Source organism: Xyrauchen texanus, chromosome 49, assembly GCF_025860055.1.
Source record: "Xyrauchen texanus isolate HMW12.3.18 chromosome 49, RBS_HiC_50CHRs, whole genome shotgun sequence".
Taxonomy (NCBI): Eukaryota; Metazoa; Chordata; class Actinopteri; order Cypriniformes; family Catostomidae; genus Xyrauchen; species Xyrauchen texanus.
In genome coordinates, this window is record NC_068324.1 from 1,213,200 (window position 1) to 1,234,983 (window position 21,784).

General features: G+C 39.9%; 1 protein-coding gene across 1 annotated transcript; it reads left to right on the forward strand.

Annotated features, from left to right (window-relative positions):
- The first annotated feature begins 567 nt into the window (after window positions 1-567).
- Window positions 568-21,741, forward strand: LOC127640122 (DNA-binding protein RFX7-like). The gene is made up of 10 exons (XM_052122526.1): window positions 568-935; window positions 2,622-2,655; window positions 10,438-10,523; window positions 12,186-12,224; window positions 12,546-12,668; window positions 12,743-12,859; window positions 14,259-14,343; window positions 14,550-14,757; window positions 14,928-15,229; window positions 15,474-21,741. Exons 1-10 carry the CDS (start codon window positions 817-819, stop codon window positions 18,930-18,932), a joined length of 4,572 nt encoding a protein of 1,523 aa, XP_051978486.1. The 5' UTR covers window positions 568-816; the 3' UTR covers window positions 18,933-21,741.
- Window positions 21,742-21,784: the final 43 nt, after the last annotated feature.

The window sequence follows — 21,784 nt, forward strand, 5'->3', positions numbered from 1 at the left end:
CAGCAGGGGGCAGTGTAGAGCTCATGTATTTTACTCTGTTTGAACAGCAGGGGGCAGTGTAGAGCTCATGTATTTTACTCTGTTTGAACAACAGGGGACAGTGTGGTGACGTGTTTGTGTCTGTATTCTGTATCATCATTAGAGGGCAGTATAGAGTCACTGCTATATTTCTATTCTATGTCAACAGCAGGTGGCAGTGTTATAACTAACATTGAAGCTTCATTCAGCTTCATTAGCCTGGTAAAAAGGATAAGCATGTGTATACAAACATATATGCAATATAATCACACTTTTAAGCATTGCTATGAATTTTACATAAATATAAGTAGGCCCTATTTTATGTAAATTACTTTGCCATCACTCCAGTAAGTAAAGACAAGTCCCTTACAAAAATATTTTTTTATATATATAAAAAAAAATTAATAAAAAAAAAATACATATATCTCACTTGTTGGTAAATGTTTCAGCAAATATTTGTTGTTCCCAAAAGTACTAGGTAGGATAGAACACACACACACACACACACACACACACACACACACGTCTGTGCGCATGCGCAGTCTTCGCCTGCCCGCAGCAGCTCGGTCTGTGGCGGCTGTTTGTGTCCGCCGCACCAAAAAAAATCCTCCGCTGTGTTTTTTCTCGCTCTCGTTCCCTCCCGCCGCTGTTGATGCGCCCGAATCCGCCCGCTGCTCGGTCCACACGGCCGCCGAAGGCTCGTTTGATCTCCGCTGCGGGCGTTATGCGCTCAAACGAGGCCTACACGCTGAAGCTGTCCTGCTCCTCTTCCTCATCCTCATCCTCCTCCTTCCGTGCATGAATCTCACCGTGATGGCTGATGAACAACAACAACAACAGCCCGGTGGTGCCGGATCCGCGCTACAGACCCCCGATGCGACGGCGCTGCAGTATAACAAGATCAAGAATTCCATTTGGTAAGAGATCCGATCACAACAACACACCACTGCCCCGAGCACACCTTGCATCAGATGTTTTGCACTTGCAACGGGATCTCTGGATTTATGGCATGTGAGGTCCGATTGCATTGCATGGGATGGCATGTGTGATTTTTGTTGAATGTAGTATTTGTTGTCAATTGAATGTCATAACTGATTTCAGTTGCACGGAATGTCCTATTTCATTGCATGACATGCCTGATGTCAATAGCATGGGATGTCTGATTTAAAAAGCACCAGACAAGCTCATAGGCCATGTCCCTGATTAAAGGCAAGGCCGTTCTTAGTGGTGGGTACACTGTTTTATTTTAATCTTATTTTTTGTATAAATAGAAGAAATCATATTAAACACACCAGCATTTAAACAAACATTAAATTAGCTGACTCTGATTTAATTGCCTGAGATATATAATTTTAATTACACAGAATGTTGATTTCGGGTCATGTAATGTCGGATTTCGTCACATGGGGAATGTCGTATGTCGTCGCATGGGAATGTCGTATGTCGTCGCATGGGAATGCCGTATGTCGTCGCATGGGAATGTCGTATTCCGGCACATGGGAATGTCGTATTTCGTCACATGGGGATTTAGGATTTTGTCGCATGGTGATGTCATAATTCGTCGCATGGGGATTTAGGAATTCGTCGCATGGGGATTTACGATTTTGTCGCATGGGGATGTCATATTTCGTCGCATGGGGATTTACGATTTCGTTGCATGGGGATTTAGGATTTTGTCGCATGGGGGTGTCATATTTTGTCGCATGGGGGTGTCATATTTCGTTGCATGGGGATTTAGGATTTTGTCGCATGGGGATGTCATATTTCGTCGCATGGGGATGTCATATTTCGTCGCATGGGGATTTACAATTTCGTTGCATGGGGATTTAGGATTTTGTCGCATGGGGATGTCATATTTCGTTGCATGGGGATTTAGGATTTTGTCGCATGGGGATGTCATATTTCGTTGCATGGGGATGTCAGTATTTCGTTGCATGGGGATTTACAATTTCGTTGCATGGGGATTTAGGATTTCGTTGCATGGGGATTTAGGATTTCGTTGCATGAGGATTTAGGATTTCGTTGCATGGGGATTTAGGATTTCGTTGCATGGGGATGTCATATTTCATCACATGGGGATTTAGGATTTTGTCGCATGGGGATGTCGTAATTCATCGCATAGGGATTTAATTTACAAATGTAATTTCTCCAGAATTGGATAACAGTATAAGCCAGGTGAACTATAAACACACCTGTCCTGACTTGATCTTTGGCACTGTCATTTTTAATCACTTAATAAAGGCCTAGTGTTGTTTCTACAAATGATTTTATCTATAAGGAATATTACGGGTTCAATATAAGTTAAACTCAGTTGACAGCATTTGTGGCGAATTCCATTCACCTCCATCCTCACTGTAACACAGATTTGTGCAAGGGCAAGTCGAAATAATGTTTTGTGGTAATCAACATTATGCCACAAATGCTGTCGATTCAGTTTAACTTGTATTAAATCCGGAATATTCCTTTAAAAAAAACAAGTGTAACCACTTCTAAGTGCAGCCTGTTATCAGGAACCAATTATAAGCATGTCTTGTGTTTATTCACCCTGTGTTCCTGCATTACACCCAAATGCTTTAATAATCTTTGTTTGTCTACTTTTACAGCAAATCTGTACAATCAAAAGTTGAGAGTATATTGGTAAGTCTCTCATGTCATTAAATAATAAACATATAGTTGTGTTAGAAACTGTAGACCGTTTGCAGTTTTCACGTTAATGAGGATAAACCGCCGTTACAGACATGACAGTTGTGAAAGCGGCACTTGCCTATACCCTAAAAGGCTGCGTTAGTACGCATTTCAGTGCTTCAGTCAGTGCTGTGTGAGCAAGCGGCGCCCTCTAGCGGTTCGACAGCATTATCCATTGTGCCTGACAGTTACTGATATATGTTTGGATCCTATTTTTTGTTGTCGACATGTACATGGTATTCTTTGAGGTAATTTGGAGTATTATATAAATATTATAATAATTTAGTAGCATGGTATCGAAGTACCCGGTTATTACCTGCTGCTTTTATTACATGTTTTCTGTTGTACGTTTCTTTTTATTTTACTGTGGATTAACTGCCATTAATTGTCTTTCAGAAGACAAAATATCCCCCCGATGAGTTCTCAAAACACTGTTGACTGAGCTTAGCTTGTATTGAACCCGGAACATTCCTTTAAGTTAATGATTGCTTTAGTGATAGTCATGTGATGTCATAATGAATATATACAGTATATGGAGCAATAGAGGCTGATTCCAGGAAATCAGAACAAGGTCTTTTGGGGTTCATGTCATTTGGATTTTAAGCATGTAGAAACACTTCAGACCCCACAATGGTATTTAGTTTGTGACAAAAGGTGAAAATAAATCAAATATGCTTGAAATTCATTGCGGTGGATAATTGATACAAATGATTTCTAAATATTTGATCGAATTGAACAGTGAGAAAATAAAAACAGAAAAATCCCAATTTTCTAGTGTTTAAGTTTAAACACTAGAAAATAAGTTTATAATGAATAGAAACTTTACAGTTCTTAGGAAATCTGTAATGTAAATAAATGATCAAGATTTATTAGCCAAGTGTAAAACAAGACACAATTGTTTGCCATGTCGTAATAATCGCAATGAACCGTTTCCTTTGCCAGGTAATGGTTCTTTATCTTAACTGTTGACTGTTTATGGTTTCCAAGCAACACAGAAACGTAATACATTCTTTTAGAATGCGCTACATTTTACAACGGCTAGAACGCATCTCAACCAAGTGTGCCGCACAAGCCCTCAAAAGTGAAGCCAAAACGTCTCGATCGCCCCCCGGTGGCTGGTCCTAGTATAGGTCATAAGCCCCGCCTCCCCATGTTATTCAACGGGACGTGAGACCAACTAAACAATTAAATTACACTTCACATATCTTTTTTCCAAAGATAGTTTCTGTTATTTACTGTCGTTTCTATCACGTTGATGTCATTTCAAGTGTTTGTTTTCAAAATAAGTTTGTTTTTAGTTAGTTGATGCTATAAAAACGCTGCTGTGACATCATGATTGACAGCTGTGATTGACAGGTTCTCACTGAAGTAGTCACTGAAGCACCAACTGACTTTTTTTCGGGATCTTCGGAGGACTGAGGAGATTGGAGCTTTAAATGTAATATCTAAATTTCTATAATTAATTATTTCACACCGTCATAAGTCAAAAGGGGCGTGTCCTTGCGATTGATTCAGCGAGAGTGAGGGCGGGGCCTTGATTTCGCGGCTTTACTTCCTGCTCACTACTGCGCAGGTCTGGTCCCGAAATCGCAACTGCGCAGACTCAAGTCCCAAGATGTCAGCGGGACACTGGCGGCTTCAGTTCTCACCAATGGAAAAGAGCGAAGGGGCGCCGCCATCTTTTTTTACAGTCTATGGGCTCAACCAATGAAAATGTAAAAAAGTCCAAATTGTCCATTTTATAATATGCATAATAAATTCAGTACAACGTATGGTATGATATAATCCCACAGTGTACAATATACAATACAGTGTGCTGTATAAACAATACAGTAACCAAACTACGATACAATACAAGCTTGTGCTGCGCGATACATCGAATATTCACGATATTCGCAACATTGTGATTATCTTGATTGTGCGCGAGTCATTTGGGCAATTAAGTTTCCTAAAGAGCCTGTTTTTAGACTAGTTTAATTATTCTTCCTTGTCTAGCGATTCACGAGTATAAGCGTTACGACAGTGGTGATTTATTTCCATTGATTCGTTCAAATGGTCCATTGCGCCGTCACTCAGAAATGTTCATTGAAGTCTCCGTGCTATATTTTTATATGTTAAAATGTTCTGATAAATATACAGTAAATGTCACTGTTTATTGATAATATAGTAGTGTTACGCAATTAATTGAATAAATAATTGAGATTTAAATGACGTCAATTACAATTACCACAATTAACAAATCGTGAGTCACTTACAGCGTTCCAGTTCGGTCTTCCCATTGCATCAAAATTATTAGTTTACATGTTGTAGGTTTTTTTGCAGCGGTTGAGCATGAAAACCAATCACAGACGTGTCTGTTGCTCGCTTTCTGCGTATAATTCGTTAAAAATTTCAATTCGAAATTGAAAACAGTTTTGGTTTTTATGCCGCTTGGAGGGCCAATTTGACATTCACCGTTTATGCACTTTTACTGATGTTTCGCATGTGTAGCAGACATAAAGAAAAAGTACTTTAAATTATACTAATTAAAATTAACCGTAATGACAATTTCACGGGGAAATATTGACAAATATGATTTTTCTTATGATCAAGCAATTATAGAAATTATTACAAATTATGAAATGACTGATTTGACGCTCGCGTCCAAGGAAATATACATTATTATAAACGTATAGAAAATATACCTTGGTTATTAAATTATTTAACTGATGTTTTTTTTCCCACTTACATTAAACACTTTGAATGTAAAACGCAACAATGGATGTTTGATTGAAATTACGTTTTTTCCAATTCAGCAATTTAAGATATTTCTTAGCGAATCATGTATTTAAGCAAATACTTAAATATCAGGAAATGTGCTTAATATCGTCAAAAGTCTGCAAAATATGCATATTCAAATTTTTTATGCAAAATATAATCTATATATTTTTATATATTTATAATTGTAACCCCTGAATAATATTTAATAATTGTAATATTTTTCAATAGTTAAAGAATTGTAAATATGTATTAGATAATAATAATAATAATAATAATAATAATAATAATAATAATAATATAATTGTTTATTTGTATCACCATCCCTAATACAGACAGATTGTGTCTATGACAACAAGACCCAACAAATGTGTGTAGTTACCTGTCACTTTGTGATTGGCCAGTGACACCTGTTGCTGCTGAACGGCCAATCAGAGGCAAGGCATTGCATGATTATAGCATGTTTTGCATACAGTGGGTCCAACAGAATTCATATTGTGCTACAGTGATGCTTATTTATAATCATAGAGTTTAGAAGTCTTCAGTACCCAGAATGCACTACAACCTGTAAAGAATCAAACATCTCCCATGACGACAAGGAATAAGGCTCGTTTTACTACCTCAAAGCAGTGACGTGCGGTGATGTCTTAAAGAGGCTAGGCACTGAGTTATGAAAGCCAGATTACCTGATTTATTGTTTAAGCTAATAATACGTAATAACAGTGAACGTTACACACAAGCACGGCATATCAAGAAATGTACAAATCAGGATGATCGTGTACTCTCTCTCTCTCTCTCTCTCTCTCTCTCTATCTCTCTCTCTCTCTCTCTATCACAGACACACACACACACACACAAGCGCGTAAACAGTGAACGTTACGCACAAGCGCGGCATATCAAGAAATGTATATGTATTTTATATATGTTTTATATATAATATATATGATTTTGTTAATATATCTTCATTAGATATTATTATACAAAATTCAGTAGTCAAAACACAGAACATAAGTTTATTTTTTACAACATTATGTGCTTATTTTTTTATGTGCAATCTTCATCTTTATAACAGAAGATACAATACAACAATCCTTTACCTTTTCATTGTGGTAGGTTATATACAGCTTCCTTTGCTCGTCAAGTGCAAAGTCGATCCGAGATTTTCCAAAGATTTTCAGTGTAATTTGACACTGGATGTGAGCTGACGACTTTTCATGCTTGGTTAAAGCTGCGGACAGGTTGTTCAAATCATAATATCCCGCTGAAGTCCAAACAGTCTGACTGGTTGAAAAAAGCAGGCAGGGATAGCAGTACAGCCGCTGATTGTTAGCACAGCCACATAGCCAATCTTTTCTTACATACCAATCAGTTTGAAATGATCGGATAATTTTTGGGCCCTTTTGCTGTGCTAGTCCATCTAAGGCTGGCGTAGACCTCCCTCTTGCAATTACTCCTATTTGGAATTAAAATCGAGCTTGGAAGTTGGAAAATATTCTTAATTCCGTGATGACGGCGGTGCTGTCATTTTGATTTTGAATTTGGCGGGATTAGGCATGTACGCTAGCTGTGTTGTAATGACGTTAGCTACGCAAATGTCCAGGAATATCTCGATTTTAATTGGTTCATGTCTGATACGTAACGGAGATGATTGCGGGCATAACATATTTACGTCAAAAGGCACAGCAGATTTGTGCTTTTTGCCGTACATGTTAAAGAATACAGGATCGAAGTGCGCATGCGCAACATGGGTTTTCCGCGTGTCGTCTGCAGTGAATGGACCGTAAAAGCACTGCTTATTCTACCATTTGTTTTTAGTTGATTATGCGTAACTGCTACATTTGTCATCATAACGTCTAAACAATTGGAATAACACACATATTGCATATATAAAAATCACAAGAATAAAAAGTAAAAATACAAATACAAGTTTATTAATAAACATTTTATTTTTGAATTTTGGCAGGGTAGGCAGTGCCTAGTTTGCCTACCCAGACCGCACGTCAGTGCCTCAAAGATATATAACCTCTACCTGGTACATCTCACTGTACGTTTAGGAAACTACATCTTTTATTTTGTCATTTAATGCTCATTTGCTGTGATGCCTCACCCCATTCACGAGCACCGGTTACCCCTAGCAACAAAGAGGCAAATAGAATAGGAAGAGGTGAGAAGGATTCATCGAAAGCGAGCTGGGCGGAGCCCGTGCTGAAAAGATGCGTGTCAGCGTTGACACGCATGTTTACTGTCAGGGTTTACATGGCAACTGGCTGTGGATTGCAGGTTTGGTCATATGCGCAGACACAGGACTGTATTGTGCGCCTGGCAGACTCGAGGGGTCTGTTTCTCCCTTCAGAGTCCGCCAAGCTCACGGAAAACAATGCAGGAGAAAACAGTGATGGCATAGTTCCTTTAAAGTTAATAAACAAGCTAGCAGTCAATTCATTTAAAATGTATAAAAATAAATCAATTGTTGAAGTTCTTATTTACTGAATGGTTTGGCAGATATCAGATCATAATGTAAAAATATTACAATTATAATTGTTTTTTTGGTTTTTTTTTCAAAAAATTCATTTTTATTTTATTTGTTTTTGTTTCTCCACCAAATATGCTTGGTGTGATTGTACTACCAGTAATACTTTATTTATTTATTTATTTATTGTAAACTGTATGCATGAAAACCAACTGAATTGTCAATATGAATGCAAATTTTAATTTAACACCATGACTTTGACACTTTGAAAAGGCTGATTAGTAGACTAGCCCAAACTATTGAAATACAGTCAAACTTAACACAACAACGCTGTTGTAAAGTAGTAGAAAGTAATTAAAAAGACACAATCAAAAGTTAAGGACTGTTTTGTTATGGCAAGCCAAATTAACTTTTATTGAATTAAGTTTTCACTAGTAAAAATGCAAATTTTTGATATCGGCAATAGAGGAACTACCAGTGAAAATGCTAAGTTTTCTGACGGTAATACACATCACTAGAGGTCGACCGATAGTGGTTTTTGCCGGTACGATAACTAAGGTGGTGAAAAAGGCCGATATCCAAATGATCGGACGATAGTTTTTAAAATTGATTTATAGAATGTCAAAAACGTTTCTTATACTTTCCCTACTGTGACGTGTACAGACAAAGAGTCCTAAATTAATAAATACGAAATGCATTTTATTGTTCAACCAAAGTCCCAAAAATAACCAGAAATAATTGATAACGATAGTTCCAAAAAGCAACTATCGGTAGAGGTCGACCGATATAGGATTTTACCGATAACTACGTTGGGAAGATAAACCGATAACCAATTAATCGGCCGATAGTTTTTAAAATTTATACTGAATGAAAAAACTAAATTTAAAGTAAAATAATGCTGAACTTTATTACAAAAATAAACAGTACTGACTGAACTTTACTTTTTAAAATAAAATTAAATAAATATTAATATATGAATTATATTAATAAATGCTTTTTATAACACTTCTATAAGAGTCAGTGATGCTTTTTGTTTGTATTTTGCGCTATTACGCTCGTCTAAATTCTCAGTGAGAAAGTCGTCACACACACACGCCGATCACTTGATGATTATCTAATAAAAATGACAAAAACACGTATTACTGTGAGGATAAAATATTTTATTAAAATCAGATGCATTTCTGATTTGACACAGTGTGGGAAAATTATCGGTGTGGATTTTTGCAGATAACCGATAGTTCCAGAAATCGGAATCTGTGCCGAATAATTGGCAAAACCGATATATCGGTTGACCTCTAACTATCGGCACCGATTACGCGATACAAAAATAACAATATATCGTCCGAGCTCTAACTATCCGCACCGATGAATCTGTAAAAAAACGATATATCGGACAACCGTTAACTATCGGCACAGTTTAATCGGTAAAAACAGTTATATCAGTCGACCTCTAACTGTCGACACAGATTAATCGGTAAAACTGATATATCCGTCGACCTCTGACTATCGGCACCAATGAATCGGTAAAAACGATATATCGGTCGACCTCTAACTATCGGCACCGATGAATCGGTAAAACTGATATATCCGTCGACCTCTGACTATCGACACCGATGAATCGGTAAAAACGATATATCGGTCGACCTCTAACTATCGGCACCGATGAATCGGTAAAAATGATATATCGGTCGACCTCTATCGGCACCGATGAATCGGTAAAAACGATATATCGGTCGACCTCTACTATCGGCACCGATGAATCGGTAAAAACGATATATCGGTCGACCTATGACTATCGGCACCGATTAATCGATAAAAAACTATATATCGGACAACCTTTAACTATCGGCACAGTTTAATCGGTAAAAACAGTTATATTGGGTGACCTCTAACTATCGGCATCACTTAATCGGTAAAAACAATATATCGGTCTACCTCTACACATTATTACAGACAACTAGTAAAATCAGTAATTTTTTATATCTGTATTTTCACTATGATCTGTCATTTTTTTCCTATTCAAAATGCGTTTACATTCATCAATATTTTATTTATTACTAGTTCAGATTTCATCCATCAGCTATGTTTTTCTTACTAGTAAACATTATCCCAGATATCTATAATTGTATTGTACGAAATATGAACATATTTCAAGATATCTTTATTTAGTATTCAGTTTATTTGTATTCCATTTCCAGATATCTGGATCTGGATAACTATTACTAGTTATAATTGAGTTGCTGATATCAGGAATGGACATTTGCATTAATGAACACTGAATTACAGATATCTACAATTCATGTTGTGCGCATGAATATTTGTCAAAAGGGCTTGTGATGTTTATGCACCCTTGTGAAAAGAGGAAAAAAAAAAGTTTTAAATTTGGTCCAAGTTCACTGTGATGGCATTCTGGATTTTGTTTAGTGAAGTAAAAATAATGCCAAACTTGTCTGAAATGTCTCGTCTGTGGCTCTTGTAATAATGTTTTGTGTTGTTCATTCATTCAGCAAGATGTTGAGAAGTTTACAGACATCGAAAAGCTCTACCTCTACCTCAAGTTGCCTTCTGGTCCCAGCAGTGGCAATGACAAAAGGTGCGTCCTTCCTTCAAACATCTGTATTATTCTCCATATCCTCCAACACCTCAAACCATTTGTGATTTTAGTGCTTTTCAATATCCTGTAGGCTTAAAGACTCAGAGCGTTTATATTCATTGCAACATTGAGATCTAGTGAAATGCATCTATGAAATCAAGACATGTATCAGTTTTGACCATTTTTGGCATTTGTTGTTGTTTTCACATTCATTTGAAATGCTGTACTGAGTCATATGAACTAATCATTTCACAATTCAAACCGATTCTGTGTAAATTATAATAGTGCTGGGCGATATGTAAAACATATTTTAGCGATTACATCGTTAACCCCCCTGCCGAGGGTCAGTGAACGTTTTTGCTTTATTAATTTTGCTTGAAAATTTGAATTAAGACATTTCGAATTTTAAATTGCAAAAAGCAATTAAAATAACCAAGTGATAAAAAAAATCTTATTTAACCACCTCCCCAAATCCAAACATTTACCGTCTCCAACGGCCCCGTTTGCCATCACGGAATCTGCCATGTATGCCAACCGCGAGAAAATAAAGCGAGTTTAACTCACAGCACCTCTCGAGATGACCGGAGATCATTTGCAGCATTCTCATAGAAGACATCATTCTTGCAAACAGTTTTCAGACGGATTAAACATCTTTACATCTTGCGCTTGTTCAACGAGACTCGTGCTGCACGTCTCTAAACAAGCAGCGAATCAGACACGAGCATTGTCTGCTTTTCTTTTGTCTGTTCTTAAATATATGATAAAGTGTGTTTCTTCAAGCGCGTGTCTTTGTGATTAACAGCATTTCTTGTCATGTGTCAGTCCGAGACGTCTTATGGTGCGTTCACATACAACGCGAAGCGAGCATTTCACGTGGTGCGATTAAATACAGAGTCAATGGAAAAATGCGAATTCGCGCCAGGCGGTGTTGTTGTGAAAGCCTATCCGCATTGAGATTGTCCGGATCTCACTGATGTAGTAGTAGCGGTGTGTCATACATGTACAGAGACCGGACGGAAAAAGACATCGCTTGGAGGAAAGTGAGCGAGGAAGTTGCGCGGGAAATATGCGCGTCTACTTGATTCCAGCTATTGGTTGAACTTTACTAAGAACCAAGTCGTAGAAGCCCCTCCTCCTGTCCTTTTCCGGAAGAGAAGCAGGAATACTCGCGGGTTTGCGTTACTCGCACGAACGCCAGTTTAAACACACATTTATAATCCAGCGGTCAAACTCACGCGAGCAATGCAAGGTGAACATTTTCTTCATGTTGTATGTGAACGCACCATTACAGGTCGCCCGCATGTTGAGGGTCGATGAGCAAAATGACCCACGCATTTGGACGAGGAGTTTGCGAACTGGATTCAACCGCATCGCATTTGGCGGGTGGCAGGTGACGGGTGCTAGTTTCACACCCTGACCACGGTTTAATATATTTGGCGACTTCACAGATCCACGGTTTTGCCATTTCCCAATATTGTCGATCATCATCTGTTCGCAATCGGCATCGGGATCTTTCTAAGACATCATCGATATCCGATTACATCGTCATAGCGCCCAGCTCTAAATTATAACATTGCAATATCCAGCCTTCCTGTGTTTCATCCCTTGTTTTCCCTTATGTATCCATCATGTCATCCCTCAATCCAACATGACGTCCAATAGAACTGAAAATCAGAGGGCGTCTGCCAGTCCTCCGACATGGTACTACAACTTTACAAATATATTAAAGGGGAAATAGTTCACCCAAACATGAAGATTTTGTCATCATGTCCGCACCCTAATGGGTTTCAAAACCTGTTTAACTTTCTTCCACGGAACACAAAAGGAGTTTTTCCATGGTAGAAATAACGTAATGTGGCTTTAAAACCACATGAGGGTGAGTAATTAATTTCACCTTTGAGTGAACTATTGCTTTAAAGCCATTTTGTTCATTTGACGTATTGTGCAGGACCAATGAAAGCGTACACACTGTTTCCCGGAGCTAGCGCATCAATATTTGAAGCCTTTCTCTCACTGTTTTAGCGACCAGAACTCCATGTCGTCAAGCCGGACTCAACAGATGTATGCTTTCAACTGGATCCGAAATCACCTGGAAGAGCATCCCGAAACCTCACTGCCAAAACAAGAGGTGTACGACGAATACAAGTGAGTGTGCTTCAAGACGGATATTGTGTTTGCACTACTCATTGCTAGCGTTGATGACACGTTCTGTGTTGCAGGAGTTATTGCGACAATCTGGGCTACCATCCTTTAAGTGCAGCTGATTTTGGAAAGATCATGAAAAATGTTTTTCCTAACATGAAGGCACGCCGTTTGGGCATGAGGGGGAAATCAAAATATCCTTTTTGTGTGCAAAACTCATACACTGTTTATTTTAAATATGAGATACATCAGGTGCATGAAGGATATGTATTGCAATGTATATTACGGCATACACATTTAAAAAACATCTAAAAATAATAAGTAAATATTGCTGCAAGCAGCAATTAACGGGTTCAAGCCTTTTAAGAACTTTTAAAGTAAGCAAAAAATGTATGTATTTGTATATGTATATGATTTAGTGAGTCATATTGTAGAATATGTTGCATTTGGCCCCTACAAGAAGCATACCAATTTTCAACTTCATTGATAATACAGTTGCGGAGTTATGAGCATTTTTTTTTGCTGTAGCGCCCCCTATAGGTGAATTTCATCGCTATTTTGTATGCAGACTGAAGATGTGCTGTTGTACATGTGTATCAATTTTCGTGACATTTGGCCTTTTCGTTTGGTAGATATTGGTCAATATGTACAAAATGGACGACGCCTGACCAATTCGTTGGCTTATATCTTCGCAACGCTTCGATTAATCAAGATTCCTTTGATAACTTTTTGTCGAGAGGGTTCATATTAGACACACACCAATTTTAGTGACAATCAGATATACGGCCTAGGAGGAGTTTGAAACAGTTGCTACATTAGAAAATTAGAATAGCGGAAAATGTTTATAAAATTCCATAAAACGAAGATATACATTTTGTAGGTCTTGGTGTCGATACGCTCAAAATGGACGGCGCCTGACCAACTCGTTGGCTTATATCTTCGCAACGCTTCGACTAATCAAGATTCCTTTGATAACTTTTTGTCAGGAGGGTTCATAGTAGACACACGGCAATTTTCGAAAAAGTTGGTTTTTCGAATTACACAAATTAGCACTGGAAATGAAATCGGAGATATAATCTTGAGCCAATGAATCCAACGATGTAAGACACTTGAGTGTGCGACAAATGGTTAAAGATTTATGGGTCAAAACGTAAACATGATCGCTATAGCGCCACCTTGAGGCCGATCGGGCTGAAAATGTTATATGCTATAGTACTCTGGGGGGAACCTTCGGGCTTGAACCCCTAATAAAATATGTCCAAAGTAACGGTAGAACAAGTTACACAAATGTAAAAACGTAATTTTATTTTTTTTGAGCGGCCATATGCATTGAAACAACTTTATAAGGAACTAATAGTTAAAAATAATTTTTTATGTATTTCTCCTCTTCTGCACCATTTTTTACCATTGACCCTTTCTACTGGTATCGTTTTAACAGTTATATCGCCCACCCGTAGGTACAAGTGTGATATATGTTTGCAGAAGTTTGACTTTCTGTGTCCATCATCTACCCATGTGCATTCTTGTTTGGTATCAAGTTGATTTCTGTTTGCACTGATTATATTTAAGCCTTTTCCATAACCACGTCATCACGTACTGCTACAGTGGATTGAGGAAGAAAGCATTTGTTCACATGCCGTCACTCCCTAACCTGGACTTACACAAATCAGGAGATGGGGTCAGTATCACGTCCCTGTCAAACCAAATAAAACCGTTCTTGAAAGTCCTTGAATGCATCTGTATGAACCCTGTTTCTAATTGCCCTAATTGCAATTATTATCTATTACTATTATCGCTACATATACCTGTATACACCATGGCTTCTTTAACCACAAGCAAAGCTGATGAAGTATGTAGTTCATGCAGTTAGTTTGCCTCTTGTAGTGTGAGTTGTTGGAGTCGACGGGCCAGTCTCCCAGTGCTGAGGATGAGATGCGCTCTGCAGCATGTGGTCTTGTGTGCGAATGGGCCCAAAAGGTTCTGAGTCGCCAGTTTGACAGTGTGGAGGAGCTCGCCCGCTTTCTTCTCAACAGTCACTATATCGGGACTAAGTCCATGGCGGCACTGACTGTTATGACTGGAACACCAACAGGCAAGACGCACATTTTAACTTGGAATTGAAAGTAAAAAACCTAGTGCTACTTTAGGGGGGGCGATTTAATACATTTTTGAAATGGTATCTTTTCTATTGTATGAAAGAGTACTGCCCAATTAAACTCAGTATTTGAAATACTAAAGTATCCTTTTTGATTAAAATTGCAGGTATGAAAACCCCTACGCCAGCCTCTGCGTTTGTGCCGACTGGCGAAGCCAACACTTTCCAGCCACAAGTGAAGACCCTCCCTTCACCCTCTGTAGATGCCAAACAGCAACTGCAGCGTAAGATCCAGAAGAAGCAGCAAGAACAGAAGCTCACCTCTCCTTTACCAACTGAAGCCCTGGTCAGGAGGGTAGAGGCGGGCACACCAGTCCCTGGATCCAGCCTCACCTCTGGAAGTCCTGCGTTATTGTCCCCTCAACCAACCATAGGCATTGTGGTAGCAGCAGTGCCAAGTCCGATCACAGTAAGGAGAGTTTATAGTTGGTTGAATCATTTAGATCAGGTTACATATGTCTGCTTTTGGAGAGCCACATCCCTTTACATATTAGTTCCAATTCTAATTGAATGCACCATAACCAACTAACCAGGTCTTTGGGTTTCCTTGAACATTTCAGGCAGGTGTGTTGGAGCAGGGTTGTAACTAAACTGTGCTGGAAAGTGGCTCTCGAAGGTTATAAGTATTCATACCTAAATATTTTACATTGCAGGTTCAGAGAAACAGACAACTAATGACCTCTCCAAGTCCTGTCGGGGCGGCAGAGGGAAAAGTTGTACCTGTTAACTTCCAGGTTGTGACACAATCTGTTAAGCAGTCTCCAAAAACACCCCAGAATATCCCTGCCAGCCCAGTCGGTGACAGGTTGGCCAGGCACCGTTATGCCCAGATTTTACCTAAACCCTCTGCCACAAGCGCAATTGCACTTCACTCGCCCTCAACACTCCTCATCACCAACAGTCCCATCAAGACGGTGATGCCCACGCCTCATGTTAGTTCAGTAAATGTGGTCAAGATGACTGCAATATCACTAGCGCCCAACAGTAGTAGCAGTAGTTGTACTCCGACCCCATTACGACCTGCTTCAGCGGGCATCAGTAGCACAATTTCCCAGGAGGAGTCGAACCAAAACCAGCAAGCTCAGAATGGTGGTCCTACCACAGCTTTTCAGTCACCTGGGGTTGGGAAAGCTGGGCGACCTTTCATGACCCCAACCCCATCGGTGTCCACCACAACTAGTGAGGTCAGGTTGACATTTGAAGCTGTGAATGACTCATCTACTGCTGTTGACAAACAAAGCACCATATCATGGGCATATACAGGACAAAAGAATGAAAGAGCCACTAAATTTAGGGCTTCCAGTGAACCATCTCTTCTTGTCAAGGCATCGCCTGTGCCTGAGAGAGTAACAAGGGCCAAAAGTGACTCGGCAGCACCATCAAGTACAATCATGGGGGCAGTTGCCCCGTGCAGCAATAACAAAACCAATGATCAGCCAGAAAGTACTTTGTATTTAACCGTTACCAGCCAGAATGCAGATGCTGAATTGGCATCCATTAGTATGGTGGCACCTACAAGCACTTCTCCCAAAGATGTTGGTCTCGGTCCAAAAAGCCCTCGAAAACGTTCTGCGTCTGTCTTGGAAACACACACAATCCCAGTAAAAAGAGTATTCATTTCACAGCAACCTGGTCTAATCATAGCAGCTAAGAAGATCCAGAGACCAGGAACCGCAGCGAGACCAGAGAGTGCTCCGTGCAAAGTGACACTGAGACAGAGTAGCTCTCTTCCGTCTCAAATCCTGGCTCTTTCCGATACTCCTATTGGAACCCTGGCCACCTCTCAGACTGTTAATCCTCAGAGCTCTTCACAAATGGACAGTGAGGATGCTGACATTAGCGCTAGTGAAACAGCTCCCGGTAATAGCACAGTTTCAGATCACTCCTTACTGCAGCAAATCACTAGTCACCAACGGGTCACCAGTGCAGTTTCTCAGGAGGCATCTGCTGTAAGTGAGCTTAAGAGCTCATTACAAGACTACTCCCAACAGATACAAGCAGAACACAAGCAGATTGCAGCTAATCCCTTACCGTTGATGGCCCAAGCACAAGGAGCCTCAAATCAGCTTACTCTTCAACAGGACATTGTTGATTTTGCAGGAGCTCAAGCTAGCATTGACTATTTCCCCTTCAACGATGATGATATGACCCAGGATAGTATTGTAGAAGAACTTGTACAGATGGAGGAACAAATGAAATTGAATAGCAGTTTGCAATCCTACCTAAATTGCGTAGACATGTCCCTACAAGGTCAAGCCTCAATTGGCCAAGGAACCATCATGTCGCCCCATCAGACCAGTACACAGTTTTATCACTCCTCCCATAGTAGCGCCACACCGATCCACACGCCAACACCGACGCCCACCCCGACACCAACGCCGACTCCAACTCCTACCTCTGAGATGCTACCAGGTGGGCATAGCTTGACCAGAGAGAGTCCTTGTTCCAGAATGGCAACTGTGACCCCTGTGGATAACATCTTGGGTGGGCGCCACACACCCATCAGCACCCCTCTCTCAAACTGTAGCAGCAGTGTCCCTCCTAGCCCTGTTGAATGCCGTAACCCATTTGCGTTTACCCCTATTAACTCGAGCATAACAGGTTATCATGATGCTACCATTGTGTCGAGCAGTCCAGTGAAACCCATGCAAAGGCCAATGGCAACCCATCCAGATAAAGCTAAACTAGAGTGGATCAACAACCGGTATAACAGCACCTCGGGCTCTCCCGTTGTTTCGAACAACAATACAATTAGTATCCTGCCGAGTTACCAGGATCTGGTTGAGGATCATTTCTGCAAACCACACGCCTTCGCCATCCCAGGTCAATCTCTCCAGTCTCAGTCAAGGCATCAGGAGGGAAATTTGGGAAGGTTGACGACTGTTTCTCCAGTGCAGCAAGGTCCACAAACGACCCTTAATGGCAAGCAAGAAAGTTTTGCTGTCCCAGCTCCGTTGGACAATAAAGGGACAGGAAGCACATCTACGTCAGGTGGTGGAACTTTCCGTTGTCGTAGTGTCAGCCCGGCGGTTCGTCAGCGCAATCTTAGTGGCACCACTGCACAAACAGTCCCAACCCCGAGATCTATTGTGTCTCCATTTAATTGCCCCCTGACATCTGAGGTCCTGAGCATTCTCTCCAACAACCAATCAGTGGTCTGTGCCAGCAGCTTGGCCCAGAGGAGCCAGTCGGTGCCACTGAATATCATGATGCAGTCGGAGCTATTGCCCATCAGTCACCAGGTGCAGCAAAGCAATAGCGCCAAGATCACCACTGTGCTCCTCAGCAAGATGGACACGGATGGAGACGATGCAGTGCGAGGACTGGGCATCAATAACCTTCCTGCAAATTACACAGCACGGATGAACTTGACCCAAATATTGGAGACCACACAGGGCTTCCCTGGAGGCCCCAATCATCAGAACCAGCAACTGCCTCTGGACTCGAGCCCTTCACCTTTTGACTTCCAGAAGACTGGTTACCTCATAAGAACAGGAGAGCAACAGGTCACCTTCTCCTGTGGTGACAGCCAAGCACAATCAGGCTCTGGGTTGCAGCAACAAGAAGTGCAGCTTCAGCTTGAAGAACCACAGTTGGAGCTGCACGATCAACAGCTACTGCTCCAGAATCAACAGCTGCAACTCCAGGACCAACAGTTGCAACTCCAGGACCAACCAGAGTTACAAGAAGATGCAGAACTCACCAAGCAGCACTTGTTACCCCAAACCTCACAGCAGGTTGATGTTGACCAGGAGCAGCAAGAGCAGCTGGATTTTAACAACACCGTCAAGGATCTCTTGGGGGAGGACGGACTCAACCCCAGTTCACAACTCGTTGGACAAGTGGCGTCAGAGCTCAGTGCTGTTGCCTCTGACTTCTCCAACGATATCCGGTTGACCTCGGATCTCTCGAGTAGCATTAACGATCTGAACACTTTGGACCCCAACTTGCTGTTTGACCCCAGTCAACAGCAGGACCAATATGAAGACGCCACACTGGAAGAATTGAAGAACGACCCTCTGTTTCAGCAGATTTGCAGTGATACTGTGAACTCCGCTGGTTTTGATTGGCTGGAGAACAAAGACCAGCCAACGGTGGAAATGTTGGGATAATATTATTATTTACTGTTCCTGTTGACGTCGTCATCGTCGTTGTTTATATTTATGGGTTCTGTTGAACGTTTTGTTTTTGTATCGTGTCGTTTTGTGTATCCTTTATGTACAAGAGTTGTCAATTGACGTGTTTGTGCAGCAAAAATCTGGACGCTTTGGACTGTCCATTGTAAAGTGCCAGCCTGAAGTAAGTCTCATACAGGCATGTGCTTTAATCTGAATTTTATACAATTGTTTTGATTGTATTTCTGTTGTATGATTTCACCACTCATTCCAGTCATTTCTCTCCGTTCAGAAATATTTCCTCTGGTTGCAACTGGTAGTTATGAACGTTGAAGACAATAAGACATCGCCTGGTGCACAGTCTACTCGCAAGCGTAACTTTGATTAATTCGCTCTTTTATATTGGTGTCCACTACAATATAGTGGTACATCGAGAACCTGCATGCATAATTAGCTTTTTCAACAAAATGCAATATTCAAGTGACAAATCATTGACTTTGCCAAAACTCCCTTTCTAGACAGTCAACCAAGTATCCTTTATTGTGGCTTTGGGGGTATGGCAGGATGTCAGATTGCAAAGGAGTATACCCAAATATTGCGGAGGTGAAATATCACATTTACATATCGTAAATCGTCAGTTCATTGAGCTGCAAATATTTTAGGTGCTACTTGGTGCTCACTTCAAGAATCAAGAATCGTGATAACTGAACCATTCATCAGCCGTTTGATTTGTCGAAATGTATTCACATTTTGGGGCGAAAAGGTATTTATGGCCATAATACTTGTACTGTTAAATTAAAGCGGTTTGGGAGTGTTTTTTCGCTATATATGTTAAAACGAAGAAGAATGGGAAGAGAAGACTCTTTTGCCTTATTTATAGAGTCTCAAGGCCTTATTCCATCTCATAAAAGGCTTTTTTGTGTTGTTCTGATTTTAAGAATTTCTTAAAAGAACGATCTAGGTGCACTTAAAATAAAAAGCATGACTTTAGTTGCGATTTAACGGTGAAGTTTCCAGAACATCATATCAAACTAGCTAGCCATTTGTAGGTCCGTCCACCTTTATTTAGTGCATTATTCCAGATTGGTGGTTTCTATGACTATGGTATGGTGACGGCTTGATATACTTAACAAGGATTTGACTAACTTCAGAGTGAACCGGTGTCATTTTTCGGCCTTAACTCCATACCAAAGAGAAGCTGTCGAAGAACAAGTAGAGATTGTGATGTGTTGTTTTCATCTTTAATCGCCCGTCCTCTAAAAGGGATCTCCTTGGACGTTTTTCTTGTTTTAGCGGATTGCGGTAAAGAATCATTCCTGGATGAATTCATAATTGTGTAAATGATGTATATGGACATTTGGGATGTACAGATAACTATGGATGCTACAGAAGTTCACGAAGGCTGAATTTGGCCGTTCTAGACGTTGAAGGTGGAGCCACATTTGTACAAAGGACATCGTGTTCATCATGCTGTTTGCATTTTATCAAGGCTGTATATTGGTGATTATTGTAGGTAGATGAGAGTGCCCTTACGGAAACAGAAAACGACGATCATAACAAGTGCAAAGCAGCACGATTATTCCGCTTTGTTACGTTTCTAGCTTCTGTGATGTAGTCTTGCTGTCTGTCGCTGTCGCTCACTGATGTACCATTTTTCTTAAGAGTTTATTGGTTCCTGCATAGGAATATGTGATGTGTAAATCAAGAGAGGATATTATAGCATGGATTTATCAAGAAAAAAAGAAATTAGGTAAGACTTAAATATAAAGGTGTTCGTTTTATTGTGACCGCTTAATCTTTGTGTGCAGAGACGAATCTGAAGATCAAACACTGGAGAAGGGTTGGGAGTTTAGAAAACGTACAGACATTCATCTTATTGCACTAAAAGCTTTTACATTGTTATAGTCGTTCTTATGTTCTTACATATGTGTGAAAACTCGTTTTAGATGTTAAAGAAACGGTTAAACCCCAAATGGAAATTGGATGCAGGTAAATCGTTTTCATTTTGGGGTGACTGTTCTTTTAAGGACACATTAAACAATTGGTGCCCACATTGTTCTTTATGAAAAGGCTATAAATATCAAAAGGGGAATTACTCGTGCTAGATAACGACCATAAATAATTGCCTTATCTCAATGAGATCAGCGTTGTACAAGTTCTCATAGCTGAGAATAAAATATGAAATTAAAACATTGACTTAAAAAAGCCAACATGCATCACCATGTTATAAAATGACTGTATGTGCACATGTATGTTAAAGTAACTATGGTAATATTTGTTGTGACCAGTCCCTTAGCCAATCAGAGCACTGGTGGCACGACCAGAGCAGTTCATCAAAATCTATCCGCATTATATGATGTTTACCAAGTAAAAATGCATCTTTTATGTTTCTGTTTATGAATGTTGTTTTAATTTTTTACATATATCTTCCATTTTCTTCTTTTTGTATAAAAAATGCCTATGTGAAGAAAGCTGTAAATAAGTTTTTGTTTTTGGCATTTAATAATGCACTGATTACCATTTTTTAAATATTTTTATTTCTGAAGTCAATTTACAATCCTTTTTTGATACGCGGGGATTGATGTTGTTTGTCAGGACGGTCCCGTAGAAAAGCGTGTTGGTTATTTCTGTCCGTTTGGAAGTGTAGATTTGAGCGCTGGTGTTATTATCTGCTGGATGTGGACAATAGCCTGTTAATATTGCAAAAGCGTTTCAGCAATGGTTTTTTCCCCCCCTTTTGTTTTTCCAATGGAAAGTACTCACAGGTGAGATTTTTTAAGTGGTTTTAAAAGCCAATAAACATTTTTTAAACAATATTGTTGGGTCTTGGAGTGGATTTTGTGCAAAAC

Bases quoted from the DNA above. Each gene is read 5' to 3' on its own strand.
- LOC127640122 (XM_052122526.1), top strand. From the start codon at position 817: ATGAATCTCACCGTGATGGCTGATGAACAACAACAACAACAGCCCGGT. The intron at 14,344-14,549 runs GTCAGTATCACG...TGCCTCTTGTAG, and splicing joins TACACAAATCAGGAGATGGG to TGTGAGTTGTTGGAGTCGAC. The intron at 14,758-14,927 runs GCAAGACGCACA...TTAAAATTGCAG, and splicing joins TATGACTGGAACACCAACAG to GTATGAAAACCCCTACGCCA.